General features: G+C 38.8%; 1 protein-coding gene across 2 annotated transcripts in view; it reads right to left on the bottom strand.

Annotated features, from left to right (window-relative positions):
- Positions 1–16,821, bottom strand: part of IFT88 (intraflagellar transport 88) — a 152,477-nt gene that overhangs the window by 96,025 nt on the left and 39,631 nt on the right. For both annotated transcript variants that reach the window (XM_006159502.3, XM_014592010.2), the window contains one exon: positions 5,938–6,024. In XM_006159502.3, the coding sequence (XP_006159564.1) occupies positions 5,938–6,024 (87 nt within the window). The remainder of the gene's footprint in view (positions 1–5,937; positions 6,025–16,821) is intronic.

Genomic DNA, 16,821 nt, shown 5'->3' with positions numbered 1-16,821 from the left:
TTTTCTAGGCCAGCAATTTTCTCTTCTGCATCTGAGATTCTATTTTCTGTATGATCTAGTCTGCTTTTAATACTTTCAAGGGAGATTTTGACTTCCTGTATTATAGACTTCATTTCTAACAGTTCCGTTTGACTCTTTTGTAAAGCGTGTAATTCCTCTTTTAGACCTTGCAAGAATTTCCTCACCTCCTGGAACTCATCAACTTCTTTCTCCTTTCTCTTTAGCAGTTAATAGTGTCCTTTTGCTTAAAGTGTGGAAAGTGGACTTGCATGCTCAGTACCCCCTGAATGAGCTTCTGTCCCCAACCCCACCCCAAGTAAAGTAACCTGGAGATGTGACTGATAAAGCTTCCAGGTACTCAGAAGAATACCTTAGAAACTGCTAAGATCCACTGTGCTCCCAGCAAATATTTACTAAATGTCTACTTTGTCACAAGTTGGGTACAGAGATGATAAGGATGAAAAAGATACAGTTCATACCCTTACAGGGAGAGCAGACTGGAAAATTACATTCTATGCTAGATCTATTACACTGAACTTCAAGAATACAGAGTGAAGACTTTAAACCAGACTGGTTGCAAAGGTATCTGTATCTCAATGTTTACTCCTGCACTACACTATTTACAATAGCCAAGATATGGAAGCAACCTAAGTGTCCATCAACTGACGAACAGATAAAGAAAATGTGACACACACTCACACACACACACACACACACACACACACAGGAACATTATTTGGCCATTACAAAGGATGAAATCTTAATATTCAAGGCAAGCCCAGAGGACATTATGTTAAGTGAAATAACTCAACACAGAAAGAAAAATAACACATGTTCTCCTTGATCCGTGAAAACTGAAAAAAATGGTCTCATGGAGGTAGAGGAATGAAGACTGACTATCAGAGGGGGATGCTGATTAACGGAGACAAAATTACAGATAACTAAGAAGGATTACCAGTGTAATAAAATACAGTGGGGAGAATATAGATGGCAATTTGCTACATATCACAAAGTAACAAGAGAGGATTCTGTATGTTCCAACATATGTTGAGGGTACAGGAGAAGATATGCTTAGAATTGGAAATGTTGAATTTACAAAAAAAGATTAGTGTCCTCCTTGAATAAATCAGAAAGGTAAAAGTAAGATGATACATGAGCGGAATCACCTAGTCTGGCCTGACCTTAATACTGATAAGACAAAAACCCTTAGTTTTGGTAAGTTAAAAGTTTCATTAGTGGAAAATATCAGTCAAGCTGACTGGCTTTTTGGTAAATGCTAAAATTTCACTTATAAACCAACTGCTGGACTGCAAAAACAACTATAGTCATCTTTAGAAAATGGTAAAAACATGTAAAATTAAATAGATATGTTCTAAAAAATATTAGGAGGATTCAGGTTAAACTTATTAATAGTAAAACAAACAATATTTATTATTTGGCATAAAGATATAATTAAAAAGGAGTTTGTTTCTGTGAAAGTGGTTGTCCTCAAAATCAAAGAGATTTTAGGTTATAACCAAAGTTTATGATCTATAAAAAGGAATCTAGTATGCAGTTTATCCTAGATGGGAAACCACATTTAGTATGTTATGATGATGCTCAGGGAATGAATGTTAGGTAAATAAAAAACAAACAAAAAAAAAAACCGGTAAAACTGTTTGTATCATTTTGTAAAAAAAAAAAAATGCATATTTGACGACTGCAGCGAACTGTATGGGCACAGCTGGATACTACTTTATAGTATGTTCATTCTACTCACTGGGGTTTATGCCTAAAGTCAGACTTGGGTTCATGTACAGGTATGTGTCAGCTGTGCTAGCTATTGGATATATTTAGACTAATTAAGTTCATTGGCAGATCAATTGAATGGGGGGAGGGAGGCATGGAGGGCAACTGTGGATGCCAGGGACAATGTGGGAGGAGGATGGGACATGGCAGAGGGTGGGGGATGGGGAATCAAGGATGGCAAAACAAAAGGCAAGGTATGCAGGACATAAGAATTGGAAAATTATTTGCTGAGAACATGTATGTTGATGTGCTTGATTGAGCCAATGCACAGTGTATTTTGGATGGAAAATTCATTTGTGTGTTGTGATGGTGTATAGTGAATTAATGTAGAGAATGAATAAATTTAAAAAAAAACTGCAAAAAAAAAAAAAAAGGAATCTAGCGATTCCATTGTACAGTAAGCCTCCCTTCTTCATGAGGGATATGCATTCCAAGACCCTGAGTGAACACCTGAAAATATAAACTGTAGTGAACCCTATGTCCACTACTTTTTTCCCTATACAAATACACATACCTATGATAAAGTTAAATTTATAAAATAGGCACAGTAAGAGATTAATAACAATAATAAAGAAATAGAAAAATTATTCCAGTATCACTACTCTTGTTTTGGGACCATTATTAAGTAAAATAAGGATTACTTGAACACAGCACTGCAAATACTGATAACTAGGATAGCTATTAAGTGAATAACAAGTGGGTAACAAGAGCAGCTGTGCCAGACAATGGATGCTTCATGCCCCAGATGTGACAGTGTGAAGTTTCATTGTGCTTTTCAGGATGGTACACAGTTTAAAGCTTATGAATTGTTTATGTATGGAATTTTCCATTTATTATTTTCAGATAACATTTGACTATGAGTAACTGAAACTGCAGAGAGGGAGAGATCTGGAGAGAGAGAAATCCAAGAAAAATCTGTATATACAATAGAGGCAAAAAATAAGAGAAGAGAAATATAAACAATTGGAAAAACTGAAGTCTACAGTGTAAATTAAAACAGGAAGACACTGGATTTCAAGGAACAGAACAGATTCCAAGGGATAAACAGAATGGGCAAGAATCTGAAAGGTAATAGAGAAATAATGAGGAAGGAACATGTTTCTTCCACCAACAGGACATTTAAAAAGCAATTAGGGGGACCAGCAGTTAGCTTAATGGCTATGTCGCTGGATTCTCACTGCGGTAGTAGACCGCGGTTCACGTCCCAGACCCAGTGATTTAAACTCACTCCAGGCGCGTGTGCGTGTGTGCCCAAGATCCTGAGAGGAGACTGGAAGAGAAGGGATTGCGGTGTGGCCATCCCCCCTGGGGGGTGATTTCTCGCTTTCTGTCTCTCTGTCTCTCTCTGTCTGGCGAGCACACACGCCCTATAGCAAAAACCTCTAAAAAAAATAAATAAAAAGCAATTAGGAAATTAGGATTATACCCAAATTAATCTACATACTTAACACAATCCCAATCAAACTACTGAAGATATTCTTCAGAGATCTAGAAAAGACAATAATAGAATTTGTCTGGAATCATAAAAGACTCCATATTTGCTTATTGCCAAAGCAATTCTGCACAAGAAGAGTAGGAGGCATCTCGCTCTCTGACCCCAAAATATATTATGAAGCTGTGATATAATCAAAAAGCATGATAATGGCACAAAAATAGATATGTGAACCAATGGAATAGAGTAGAGACCTCAGAAATAAACCCCTAAACATATAGCTAACTCATCTTTGACAAGGGGCATTAGTTAGTCCAGTGGGAAAAGAAAACCTCTATAGCAAATGGTGCTGGCAAAACTGGGTATCCACCTGTAGAAAGATGAATCTGGACCCCTACCTCTCACCACTAATAAGAATCAACTAAAAGCAGATCAAAGATCTAGGTGCATCAAAGATCTAAATCTAAGATCTCAAACTATAAAAGTGCTCCTGGAAAACGCCAGGGAAACTCTGGGAGACATTGGTGTATGGAAAGACTTCTTAAGTAAGACTCGCAATACACAGTCATTAATCCCCAATATACATCAGATTAAGAAGTTTCTGCATGGCAAAAGACACAGGGATTAGTGTGAATAGACAGCCCTCAGAATGGGAAAATGTTTTTGTAAACTATGCGTCAGATAAGGGACAGATAACCAGAATACACAGGAAACTCAAGTGGCTCACCTGAAAAAAAAAGGATCAACCCAATTAAAAGATGGGAAAATGAGCTAAACAAACATATCTCTAAGGAAGACATGTAGCCAAAAAGCATATGAAAAAATGCTCAACATCCTTCATCATAAGGGAGGCATAGATGAAAACCACAATGAGATACAACCTAACCCCAATCAGGATGGGTACAATTAAAAAAATAAAAAATGATAAGTACTGGTGGGGCTGTGGTAAAAGGGGAACTCTCCTACACTGTTAGTAGGAATGTAAATTGGTCTAGCCACTGTGGAGAACAATAAGAGACTCCTCAGAGATCTACAAATAGAACTACCATATGTTCCAGCAATTGCACTCCTGGGTACCTACCCAAAGGATAGGAAAACACTCAGTTGGAAAAGTGCTTGCACATCTATGTTTATTGTGGCATTATTCACAATTGCTAAGACATGGAACCAACTCAAATGTTCATGAACAGATGAATGGATTGGAAAAGTGTGGCACATACACTCTATGGAATACTACTTAGCCATAAAAAACAACAAGATCCTGACATTTGATAGAAAGTGGATAAATATGGAAGACTTACTGCTGACTGAAGCAAGCCAGGCTATGAAGGAGAAACATCTGTCTCTACTTAACATATACTGGCTATCTGCACTCTATGTCAGGAACTGAAAGATTAGCAGATATAGAAGCATGGAAAATGGTTATGGATACTAGAGACAATGTAGGAAGAAGGTGAGAGAAGAGGGAGAGTGTAAGAAAAGAAATGAAAGAGAACAATAGAGAGGCAAGACAGTTATGGGACACAGAAATGGATTATTATCTGTTGATGATAACATGTATAGTATCCTCAATTGGACTGGTGTTAAGTGTATTCATGCTGGGTAAATTCACTTTACAAGTTAAGTAATGTACAGTGACTGAAAGTATAAAATAAATTAAAAAAAAAAGAGAGGATTAGGACTATAACTCTTCAACACTTACTTGATTTTCTTTTTAAAGAATTTTATGTTTTTTAATTTATTCATTCATTTACTTCATTTTTTTATTTTGACCAGAGAGGGACAGAGCAAGAGAGGAGAGAGTGGGAAAGTGAGAGAGCAAGCCTCCAGGTCCAGGACTTGAACCGTGGTCAGTCATGTGGGAGTCCAGCGTCCTTAACCACCACGCCACCTGCCGGCTCCTACACTTACTTGATTTTCTACCAATACATGTGTTTTGGATTTTAAAAATTCTGGTAAAGCACCATACAGAAGAGTTTGAAAGATCAAAAAAAGAATTTCTTTGCCAATCTGGGCTCAACACAAGGAAATAATTTTAATTCTTAAATTTGTTAAAAAATAAAAAGAAGTGAATACCAGCAGAATCCAAGCAGAAATTTAGCCCACCTATGTGGAAAGCTAAAATAAAGACCCACATACTGGGTAAAATTACAAAACAAATTCAACTACTTGCTCATCACAAAACGACTAAAGATTTTCCAACTCTAAAACTCTTCAGTCCTCTCCAAGAGAGAATACAAGAGGTAATAGCTGTTTTATATAAGAAAGCCAATACTCAGGATGGAAATTTTAGGATTAGTGACAAATATTAAGTTAGGAAAAGACAAGACAAGAAAAAAAAAATCCAGGATGCAATTTATATGATAGAAGCAACTATTTATCCTCATAACAAATGGTAGGTAGCATACTTGCCCTAAGTACTTAACCTACCAAATGACAGAAATAATAAGAAAAATACCTCAGAACTTTTACAACCTATATTAATCTTAAAATTTAATATTATGTTTGATAAATACAAATTGATATGTATAATCATTTACTTTTCTAAAGACAATATTAATTTAAAAATCAATAAAAGTATAAATAATGAAAGGTTGCTTGCTTGCCTTGGCAATGGCCCATTCTGTCTCTCTCTCTCTCAATAAACCTTAGACTCGGCTTTAAAAAAAAAGGAAAGGAAACACCAAATTCATGCAGTTTTACTGTATTTCTCTTACCAGTCATAACCTACAGCAAAAGACGTTTCAATTACAGGAGCAATGAGTTTTGCAGCTGTCATGATGTACTTTTCTGCCATGGCTTTCCTATATCAAACAAGCAAAAAAAGTTATATTTAGGAATATGATATAAAAATAATTTGAATTTATTTCTTAAAATTGAAGTGTAAACATTACCGAGGCTAACATTTCACGAAAGTCTATTAAACAATGTACAGTACACTAGAAATGTACTTATAAGTCAGGTTACAATCCATGACTAGAAAATGGGATGAATAAGCCATGATTGCCTTCTGGGTCTACAGTGTTCATTTCTTTGCCTGGTTTCTGGTGCTTCTGCCAAACTGAAGAAAGACACGAAAGGGCCAAAAGCTCTACAGTAGAAGCTCCATTACTTACACTATGGTCATTAAAGTAAGAAAAAGCCATTGAAGAAATAGTGTGCAGTAAACTGTAATACTGAACTACTACATGTGGCTTTAGCATAGATATATGTGTGTATGCATGTGGATGTATACATATACAAAATGTGCATCATCACTATTACTGGAGAAGGCCAAATCATTTTTCAAAGTGGATATGCCAATTTATAGTGCTGGATGAAAGTTCTCTTGGTCATTTCTTTCTAGATTTCTTTTTTCTTTCTTTCTTCCTTTTTTTTTTTTTTTTTTTGATTTGCCATAAGGCATATGTGCTTACTGAAGAGAGAAAGAGAGAGTCGAAATAAAAAATCATCCCACCAGTGAGTGGAGATGGCCATGATGAAATAAATCCCTTCTCTTCCATTCTCCTCACCGGAACCCAGCACCTTAACCATCATGCCACCTGATGGATCCATGTTTTTTTTAAATGGACTAAAGGGGCCAGCACATGGCATAGTGGTTAAAGCACTGGATTCCCACATGGCCAACAGCAGTTTGTGTCCTGGACCCAGCAACTTGAAAATCATGCTTGGCGTGTATGCACATGTGCCCAAAATCCCAAGAGGAGAACAGAGTAGAAGGGACTGTGACATGGCCATCCTCCCTTTTAATCTACTTATTTATTTATTTGGAGAGGTTTTTGCTATAGGGCACATGAGCTCGCCAGAAAGACAGAGACAAAGAGACAGAAAGCGAGACATCCCCCCCAGGGGAATGGCCATGCCACAATCCCTTCTCCTCCATTCTCCTCTCGGGATCTTGGGTGTGCATGCACACATAACCAGTATAAATTTAAGCCACTGGGTCTGGGACTTGAACCATGGTCAACTACATGGGAGTCCAGCGACATAGCCATTACGCTGACTGCTGGTCCCTAAAATTCTTATTTTGAGACAATTGTACATTCACATATATTTGTAAAAATTATAATAAAGATGGGACCAGCAGTTAGCATAATGGCTATGTCACTGGACTCCCACGTAGTCAACCGCGGTTTGAGTCCCGGACCTGGCGGCTTAAACTCATGCCAGGCGTGTGTGTGTGCATGCCCAAGATCCTGAGAGGAGAATGGAGGAGAAGGGATTGTGGCATAGCCATCCCCCCTGGGGGGTGGTTTCTCGCTTTCTGTCTCTCTGTCTCTCTCTGTCTGTCTGAGCGCACGCGACCTATAGCAAAAAACCTCTCAAAAAGAAAATTATAATAAAGATCCCATGTCCTGGGACCAGCGGATGACGTAATGGTTACATCGCTGGATTCCCATGTAATTAACCACGGTTTGAGTCCTAGACACTGTGGCTTAAAACCCAGCTAGGTGCATTTACATTCATGCCCAAAATCCTGAGAGGAGCATGGAGGAGAAGGGATTGTGGCATGGCCATCCCCCCTGGGGGGTGATTCCTCACTTTCTATCACTCTGTCTCTCTAGGAAAGCACACATAACTTATAGCAAAAATCTCTCTCTAAAAACAAAAAAACAAACAAACAAAAAAAGTACTTTTTAAAAAGTTTTTTTTTTTTTTAAAGTTTTTGCTATAAGGGTACGTGGGCTCTCTAGAGAGATAAGAGAAAGAAAAATTGCTCCTCCTCTCCCCAGGGGATGGCCATGCTGCAGACACTTCTACTTTTTTCTCCTCTTTGGATTCTGGGCACACATGCACACACATCTGGCATGTTTTTCAGGCCACTGAATTTGGGATTTGATCCACAACTGTCCCTGTGGTATCCAACACCTTAACCACCAGCCCACCACTGACCCAAGAGCTCATGCACTCTTTACCCAGTTTTCCTTCAATGGAGACGTCTTTCAACTCTACAGTACAATATTGGTCGCATCCTGACACTGGTACAGTCAAGATACAGAATAATTCCATAAAAAGTGAGAAATCACCCTTCCGGTGGGCATGGCCATGCCACAATCTCTTCTCCATTTTCCTCTTGGGATTTTGAGTATGCACACACATGTCCAGGGTGAGTTCCACGCTGCCAAGTCTGGGACTTGAACTGTGGTCAGCCATGTGGGAGTCCAGCAACATAACCATTATGCCATCTGCTAGTCCTGGAACATAAGTTTTGCTGTGTTTGGTTTGGTTTTTAAGAGAGATGTTTGCTATAGGATGCATGTGTTTGCTGGAAAACAGAGATAGACAAAGAAACAGAACACGAGGCTTGGGACTTGAAATGCGATCAACTATGCGTGAGTCCAACAACATAACCATTACTCTATCTGCTGGTCCCTGGAACATAAGTTTTTAATTGAAATTTTTTCTTCTTTTTAAAATGGAGTCTTGCTATGTCATGATCCCCTTACCTTAGCCTTCCAACTGGAACTATAGGTGTGTCACCACATCTAACTTTTTTTTTTTTTTATGCAGGGTCTTACTATATTTCCCAGACCAGTGTTGAGATTATGATTCTCCTGCTCAGTCTTCCGAGTCACTGGGATTACAGGCTAACACTACCACATCTAGCCTTTAGATTGGACTGGGGTTCAAACCTAGGCCTCTCATGTGTTTTTAGCATACAGGGCATAACATCTAGCAGTATGCACCACACTGCAGCTAAGCCTGTTTTTTATCTTGATGAAGTTCAACTTACCCATATTTTTCTCTTCTCAGCCTTCAGTGTTTTATCTAAGAAATCATTGCCTAACCAAAGGTCAATAACATTTATCTACTTTTCTTTGGTAAGAATTTTATAGTTTTTAGGTCTTAAATTGAGTGGTATGAACTATTATGAGGTAATCTTTGTGTTTGGTGTGAGAGAGTAGTCCAACTTCATCTCTTGCAAGAGGATATCCAATTTTCCTAGAACCTTTTGTAGAAAAAAATTATCCTTTCCCCCATTAAATTGTCCTTGAGCCTTTGGTGACTATAATTTTAAGGGTTTATTTCTTGACTTTCAATTTCATTCCATTGACTTATATGTCTATCTTTATGCTAGTGCCACACTACTTACAGCTTTGTAATTCTGAATCCTCCAACTTTGCTTTTTTTCAACATAATTGGGGTTATTCTGCCTCCCTTACACTCTCATATGAACTTTAGGATCAACCTGTTACTTTCTGCAAAAACACTGCTGAGATTTTGATAAGAACTGCATTGAATCTGCAAATTAATTTGGGTAGTTCTATCCTTTTAAATTAATCATAAATATGTAATGTAATTTATTTAGCTTCTTTAAAGTCTGTCAACAGTTTTAGTTTTTAGAGTGTAAGTTTTGCATTTCTTTTGTTAAATTTGGCCCTGATAATTTTATAGTATTGTAAATGTAATTATTAATTTCATTTTTTGATGATTTGCTGGCATAGTTCTATATTATGCAATTGATTTTTGTATATTAGTTTTTCAAGTTTTCCTTTATTCCTATGCATGCCCATGCACATGAGATACAGAGGGGGAGTGAGAGAGATGAATACCCGATAGCCCCCTTTTTCCTGTCCTCCAGCCTATTGGATCTTGTGCACTCACACCTGTGCTCATTGTGTTTCAGGCCAAGGATTTGAAGTGTGGTTGCCACGTGTGATACAGCTTCTCTTGAGCAGTGTATTACTGCTGGGCAACAGAACTAGCCTCTCTATATTAACTTTTTTACTCTGCAATCTTGCTAATTTAATTAAGTTTTTTAATTAATTCCTTATGATATTCTTTTTTCTTTTTTATTTCTTCCATGAGCAAGAAAGGCAAATAGCACCCTCAAACATGGTCTTGAGCTACAATCCACTTCCAGTCTCAGCCAGTCCCAGATCTTGGGCACAAACACACCCAAATCTCTGGAAATGGGTCACCTTGCATTGTTCCATTTTACTGCTGTACCACTCTCTGGTCTTAGGATTTTCTATATAAAAATCACCTCATCTGCAAACAGATAATCTTACTGCTCCCTTCGGATCTGAATGTTTCCTTTCTTTTTCTTTCTTCCTTTTCTTCTACTTTTCCTTCTCTCTCTTTTTTTTTTGCCTAACTACCAAAAATTATAACAATTGCTAGAACCTCTACCACAATGTTGAATTGGTGAAAGTGCATATCCTTATCTTGTTCTTGATCTTAAGTGGAAAGCAATCAGTATTTTACCATTAGTATGACATTAGTAGTGGGTTTTCATAGATAGACTTTATCAGATTGAGGAACTCCCTCTCTATTCCTGGTTTGTTGAGCTTTTTGTTTGAGAAAAAAGCTGGTCCCAGTTTCCAGTATTTCTTTATTATCCTAATGATGCCTACAATGATACCTGTAGTGATAGCTCATTTTATTCCTGATATTGGTAATTTGTACCTTCTTTTTTATTAGCCTTGTAGAAGTTTTTCAATTTTACTATAATTAATATTAAAACAAAAACAATAGCATGGCCGGCAGGTGGCATGGTGGTTAAGGGTACTGGACTCCCACGGGGCCAACCATATTTCGAGGCTCAGACCAGGCAGCTTGCTTCCTCACTTTCCCTCTCTCTCTCTCACTGTCTCTCTCTGGTAAAATTAAAATGAATAAGTTATATAAAAGAATTCATTAAAAACAGAGACCAGAAGTTAGCATAATGGCTATGTTGCTGGACTCTTGTGTAGTCAACCATGGTTCGAGTCCCAGACCCGGTGGCTTAAACTCACACCGGGCGCGCGTGTGTGTGTGCCCAAGATCCCGAGAAGAAAATGGAGGAGACGGGATTGTGGCGTGGCCATCCCCCTGGGGAGTGATTTCTCGCTTTATGTCTCTATGTCTCTCTCTGTCTGTCTGGTGAGTGCACGTGCCCTATAGCAAAAACGTCTCAAAAAAAGAAAAAAAAATCATTAAAAACAAAAGATGTGTGAGTGCATGCATGTGCCTGTGTGTGCGCAAATGCACACACAAAAATACCCCCAAAACAATAGCAAGTAGTGAGCATATATACTATGATTACAGTCCTTCACCCATTCACTACTACATATAAAATGCCAGTAGTACATTATTTTCCAGCCTCGTTAAGAGATTTGACACTGAACGCCACCTCAGGATAATGTTCACATCCTCATATGCTTCTCCATTGTAATGGTGCCATCTTCCCTGATTTGGATCAAAGTCCACCAGTTCTACCTGATACGTTTCATTGGCTCTTCTACTTCCTTCCTCTCATGTAGAAATTTTTCAGCAGAGAGTTTATCAGGAGACAGAAAGCCATTCTCAGGGAACTTTACCTTAAATTTGATGATTAGCTGACCCTTTTCACATGGCCTACAATAAATTGGGATGCCTTCACTTAACACACACTTGATATCTCCGTGTTTGACAATCTGACTGGATTAGCGGTGATGACTATAGTTCAGTTGTCAAGAGTGGAAAATAACTTTTGGAAGCCACGTAATACTTCAACCAGCTCTATGTCCATACACATTAAAAAGTCGTCTTGTTGTCAAGTAAAACCAGCATCTTTCTGATCTAATATAATGATAGTATCTCCTGGTTCCAGTCCTGGTTCTTGGTCTCCTTCATCATGGAATATTATCTTCTAGCCATCTTTCATGCCTTTGTCAATACGGACTTGTAGAATCTTCTTCTCTTGAACTATCCACTGCAACTTTTATATTTGTCTTTAGAACTGATCCGCTCCCCATGGCCTTGGCATTCCATGCATACAGATTGAATTTGCTGAACCACTTCAAGTCAAGTCCTATCTGATGAATTCTTATTTACATTCCAGTACCTTGGCAATTGGAACGGCACTCTATTGCTCCTTTCTTAACACCTCAGCCTTCACATTGTCACAAATCACATTCTTTTGCAGGGCCAGTTCTCTTGTTGCACCATTATATATGTCTTCTAAGGTTACTGATAGCTGATGTGCAACATTTTTTCTTCTTTCTCTCTGCATCTTTCCTCCTCCATAAAACATATCAAAGAAGTCCACTAAGGAGCAAAAACTACCACCTGCTCCACCCTCTTTAATTGCCTGCTCTCCTCCTTTGTCATATAACCCTTTTCTTCACATCACAGAGAACTTTGAAAGTTTGAGAAATATGTTTAACCTTTTTGCCTTCGTTTGGATTCTTATCAGGGTGGTACTTCAAGGCCAGATTCCTTCTTCAATTATTCCTGGGTGGCATTGGGTTTGATCCCCCCCATAACATCATAGTAGTAGTGTCTTCACGGTTTCCTATAGCCAATGAGCGGGCTGAGGCTGGCATGAGGGAGCGGGAAAGTGCATGTAGCTGTGTGCAGATCTGGCAGTCTCCACTCCTCAGCTTCTGACCAAGCATTCTGGAAAGTTCCTCATGGTTGCTCTTTATAGATCTGTCAGATTATTCTAACATCTTTGTCATTTTTTTTTAAAGAGAGATTTTTTTTTATAGGGCATATGTGCTCACTGGAGGGACAGAGAGAGGCAGATAGCAAGAAAGCACCCCCCAGGGGATACGGCCATGCCACAATTCCTTCTTCTCCAATCTCCTCTCAGGATTTTGGGCACGCATCCACACACACCTGGCGTGAGTTTTAAGCCACTGGGTCTGGAACTTGAACCACAATCAACTACATGGGAGTCCAGCGATATAACCATGACACCATCTCCTGATCCCCATCTTTGTCATCTTAACATTGGCATGCACTGATTATCTTTTTCCATGCAGATTGAGATCTTTCTGTTCCTGGTGTGACAAGTGATTCCTGATGGAAACGTGGGCATTTTTCATTATGAGACCTTTGTTTTTAAAGTAAGTATTTTTAAAATTTAATTTATTCATTCATTCATTTTAATTTGACCAGATACACACACACACACACACACACACATGGGGGTGGGGTGTGGGGAGGAAAAGTAAGAAAGCAAGCCACCAGGTCCGGATCTGAACTGTGGTCAGCCATGTGGGAGTGTCCAGTGCCTTAACCACCATGCCACTTGGTGGTCCCCACATTATGAGACCTTTTATTTGTCTTATGTTTTAGCTGGTTTTCTTGACACCACTCCAGCAGGAGAAGGAAAGATATTACCAGGTAAATGTGGAAGTATAGGCCACCTTTCATATCCAAAGCAGCTAGGTAGGCATGTTTCTGCTTAACAGAGAAGTTACTGCTTCCCACATGGTCTTGACTGAGACCATGGTGGGGAACCGCGTTACCAATGAGTAATGATTAAAGCCCTGACTCTTCACTAAGCCTCCTCTGACCCTAGGAGAAGGAAAGAGAGTGCATTACTGCTAGGTGGGAGTAGAATGCCAGGGTCCTTATGTGTGATCTACTCTCATCAGAGGACTGGGTGTTCTTTATAGCCTTTAGGGGTACAAGTTCTGGCTCTCTCCTTGGCCTTCTCTGACACCACCCTGCTGGGGTGTTAGGTGTGTTCTCAAGCTTTGCAAGGGTGAAATTCTAGTCTGGGCTTCACACTGGCTTTTGCTGGTTGACATGGTGGTATGGCCCGTTTTCTGTGATACTTATCCAAACATTTTCTGTCTTGCTAGTTTTTTTTCCCGGTCCTTTAGCTAGAGAAAGCAGGCTTTTTAAATTATTATTATTATTATTTTTTTTAAATTTTTATCCCAGCTTCTTTCAGTTCCAAGTCTGGGATGTATGAGGAGAAAACACAACTATGCTCTGGCTCAGTTCCAAGGCCCCTTGCCAACCTGTCCTCCTCTTTCTTCCTATAGTTGGTTTATATACAATTTCTAAGGCTTTTAGTTGTACCTAGTGGGGAGAAGAGTAAAAGTAAAAGGTATATCTACTTCTTCTTCACAGAAGTATAATTTTTTAAAATTAAAATTTTTTTTTTTTAGATTTTTTATTATAGGGCACATGTTCTTGTTGGAGACAGAGAGAAATTGTCCCCCATCGGGGGGGCGGGGGTGGCCATGCCACAATCCCTTCTCCTCCATTTTCTTCTTAGGATTTTGGGCACATATGCATACATGCCTGGCCTGAGTTTCAAGTCACTGAGTCTGACACTTGAACCATTGTCAACCACATGGGAGTTCAATGCCTTAACCACTATGCCACCTGCTTTTATTTTTCATGTTAAACTATGTATAACATTAAACTATGCCCTCACTTTTATTTTTAACGTTAAACTATTTTCTAAAGATTAATGACACTGTATCCATACAACAGAATATTAAGAAGATTAATGACACTCTGTTCATACAACAAACTATTATTTAGACTTAAAAGAACATTTTTTTTTTGGAGAGGTTTTTGCTATAAGGCGCATGGGCTTGCCAGAAAGATAGAGAGAAGCAAAGAGACAGTAAGCAAGAAATCACTCCCCAGGGAGGATGGCCATGCCGCAATCCCTTCTCCTCCAATCTCCTCTCGGGATCTTGGCCATGCTGCACATGCGCCCGGTGTGAGTTTAAGCCACCAAGTTCAGGACTTGAACTGCAGTCGACTATGTGGGAGTCCAGTAACATAGCCATTATGCCAACTGCTGGTCCCATAAAAGGAAAGAACATTCTAACACATAGTGCAACATGAGGAAACTGTGCTAAATGTAATTAGCCAGTCACAAAAAACTACTGCATGAGTCCACTCATGAGATACCTCAAATTATAGAGACAGAAAGAAAATGATAGTTGCCAAGGGTTAAGGATTGAAGTTGTTTAAAGGACACAGAGTTTAAGTTTTATGAATAGAGTTCTGGACATTGGTTATACAACAATGTAAATGTATGTTTAACACTACTGAACTGTAGACTTAAAAATGGTTAAGATAATACATTCTATGTTATGTGTATTTTACCATAATTAAAAAAAGATTAAGGACTCACCGTCATGTGATAAACTACTAACAATCCTATTACACATTCAGTAAACATTAAAACTTTCAAACCATACTTGGCATAGACTAGGCACCTGTCAAATTGTACTGTAATAACAAATATATTTGACCTTCATCTAGGCTCCCAAACAGACCTAAAACTCTTGGAATTTTCTGAGTGACAGAAGTGTTTTTTGTCATTCATAACAACTCCCTCTTGACAATACCTTTATGCTATGGTTATGCAAATGAGGTGACTTCTTGGTGGCCCCTAGAAAGCTTCACGAAGGAGACTGGTTTCCAGAGGAGTCATCCATGTGATTAGAGGGTTAGAACTTTTAGCCCTATCTCCCCAACCTCCAGGTAGTGGGAGAAGGGACGGAGATTAACTTCAATGACCAATGATATAATCAATCATGCTTATATAACAGAACCTCCATATAAACCCTAAATGACAGGGTTCAGAAAGCTTTCACATTGGTGAACCTCCATATACCCTGCACTATGTATCCCTTCCATCTAGTTGTTTTTGAGTTATATCCTTTATAACAGTGGTAAATGTGAGTGAGTGTTCTCCTGAGTTTTGTGAGCTATTCTAGAAAATCAGTCATACCTGACGAAGGGGTGATGGGAACTCCCTGGTTTATAGCCGGTGACTCAGCGGTAAGGTATAGGAGGCTCAGACTTGTAACTGGCTTCTGCAATGGGGGGGTAAGGCAGTCCTGTAGAATTTAACCCTTAACCTATGGGATTTATGCTAACTCTGTGTAGTGTCAGAATTTCACAGAATTCTTGAACACTCAATTTTTGTCCAGAGAATTGGATATTGATTGTTGGTGTTAGAAAAATCACATTTGCTGTCAGAAATATTGTAAATAGAAAACGCTGTAGTACAATATTAGAGGAAGAGATAAATAAAATAGAATTCTGTCTGTCAGAGTTACATTTACTTGGGAAGTAGGACAAAAATGCACAGACATAATTTTTGAAAGAAAGGTAATATAAACAAAATTCTAATACTGCACAAAATGCAGAGGAAAAGGGAGCCCTAGAATAATACATTAAGAGTAATTGGGGAGAAAAGGCCTTCTTCAAGAGACAGACAGCTCCATGGCTCCTGAGATCTAGCCATTTTGGGAGAAAGGAAGATGCCCCACTGATAACTGGGCCTCCAGCATACAAAACTCACGTGATTCAACTTCCAAGTTTGGGAAGAAACCGACCATCCACCAGATGACTAGAAATTGCTGCAGGACCACAAGAAATGTGGGGAAGCAGGAAAATACCTTTCCCACAAGGGAAATGGATAGCTCCTCTTCATCCACACACAGTTCAATGGAAATCATGGAAATGTCTGATAAAGAATTCAGAACATTCATAATGGCAAAGCTAACAGAGATGGAAGAGAAGGGAGACAAGGAACTGCTAAAGAGGAAGGAGAACGGAGTTGAGTTCCAGGAGGTAAAGATCTAAAAGAGGAATTTCACACTTTACAAAAGAATCAGATGGAACTGTTAGAGATGAAGGCTATAATACAAGAAGTCAAAATTTCCCTTGAAAGTATTAAAAGCAGGCTAGATCATACAGAAAATAGAATCTCAGATGTAGAAGAGAAAATTGCTGGCCTAGAAAAATCCACCACGAAGACTGAGAAAATGGCCCCCAAATTTGAGAATAATATATGAGAAATACTAGATACAATTAAACGTCCAAACATCCAGATAATAGGCATCCCAGAAGGTGAAGAGACTCAT

The sequence above is a fragment of the Tupaia chinensis genome, unplaced genomic scaffold (genome assembly GCF_000334495.1).
Source record: "Tupaia chinensis unplaced genomic scaffold, TupChi_1.0 Scaffold000634_1, whole genome shotgun sequence".
Lineage (NCBI taxonomy): Eukaryota > Metazoa > Chordata > Mammalia > Scandentia > Tupaiidae > Tupaia > Tupaia belangeri.
This window is presented reverse-complemented; position numbering and strand designations above follow the sequence as displayed.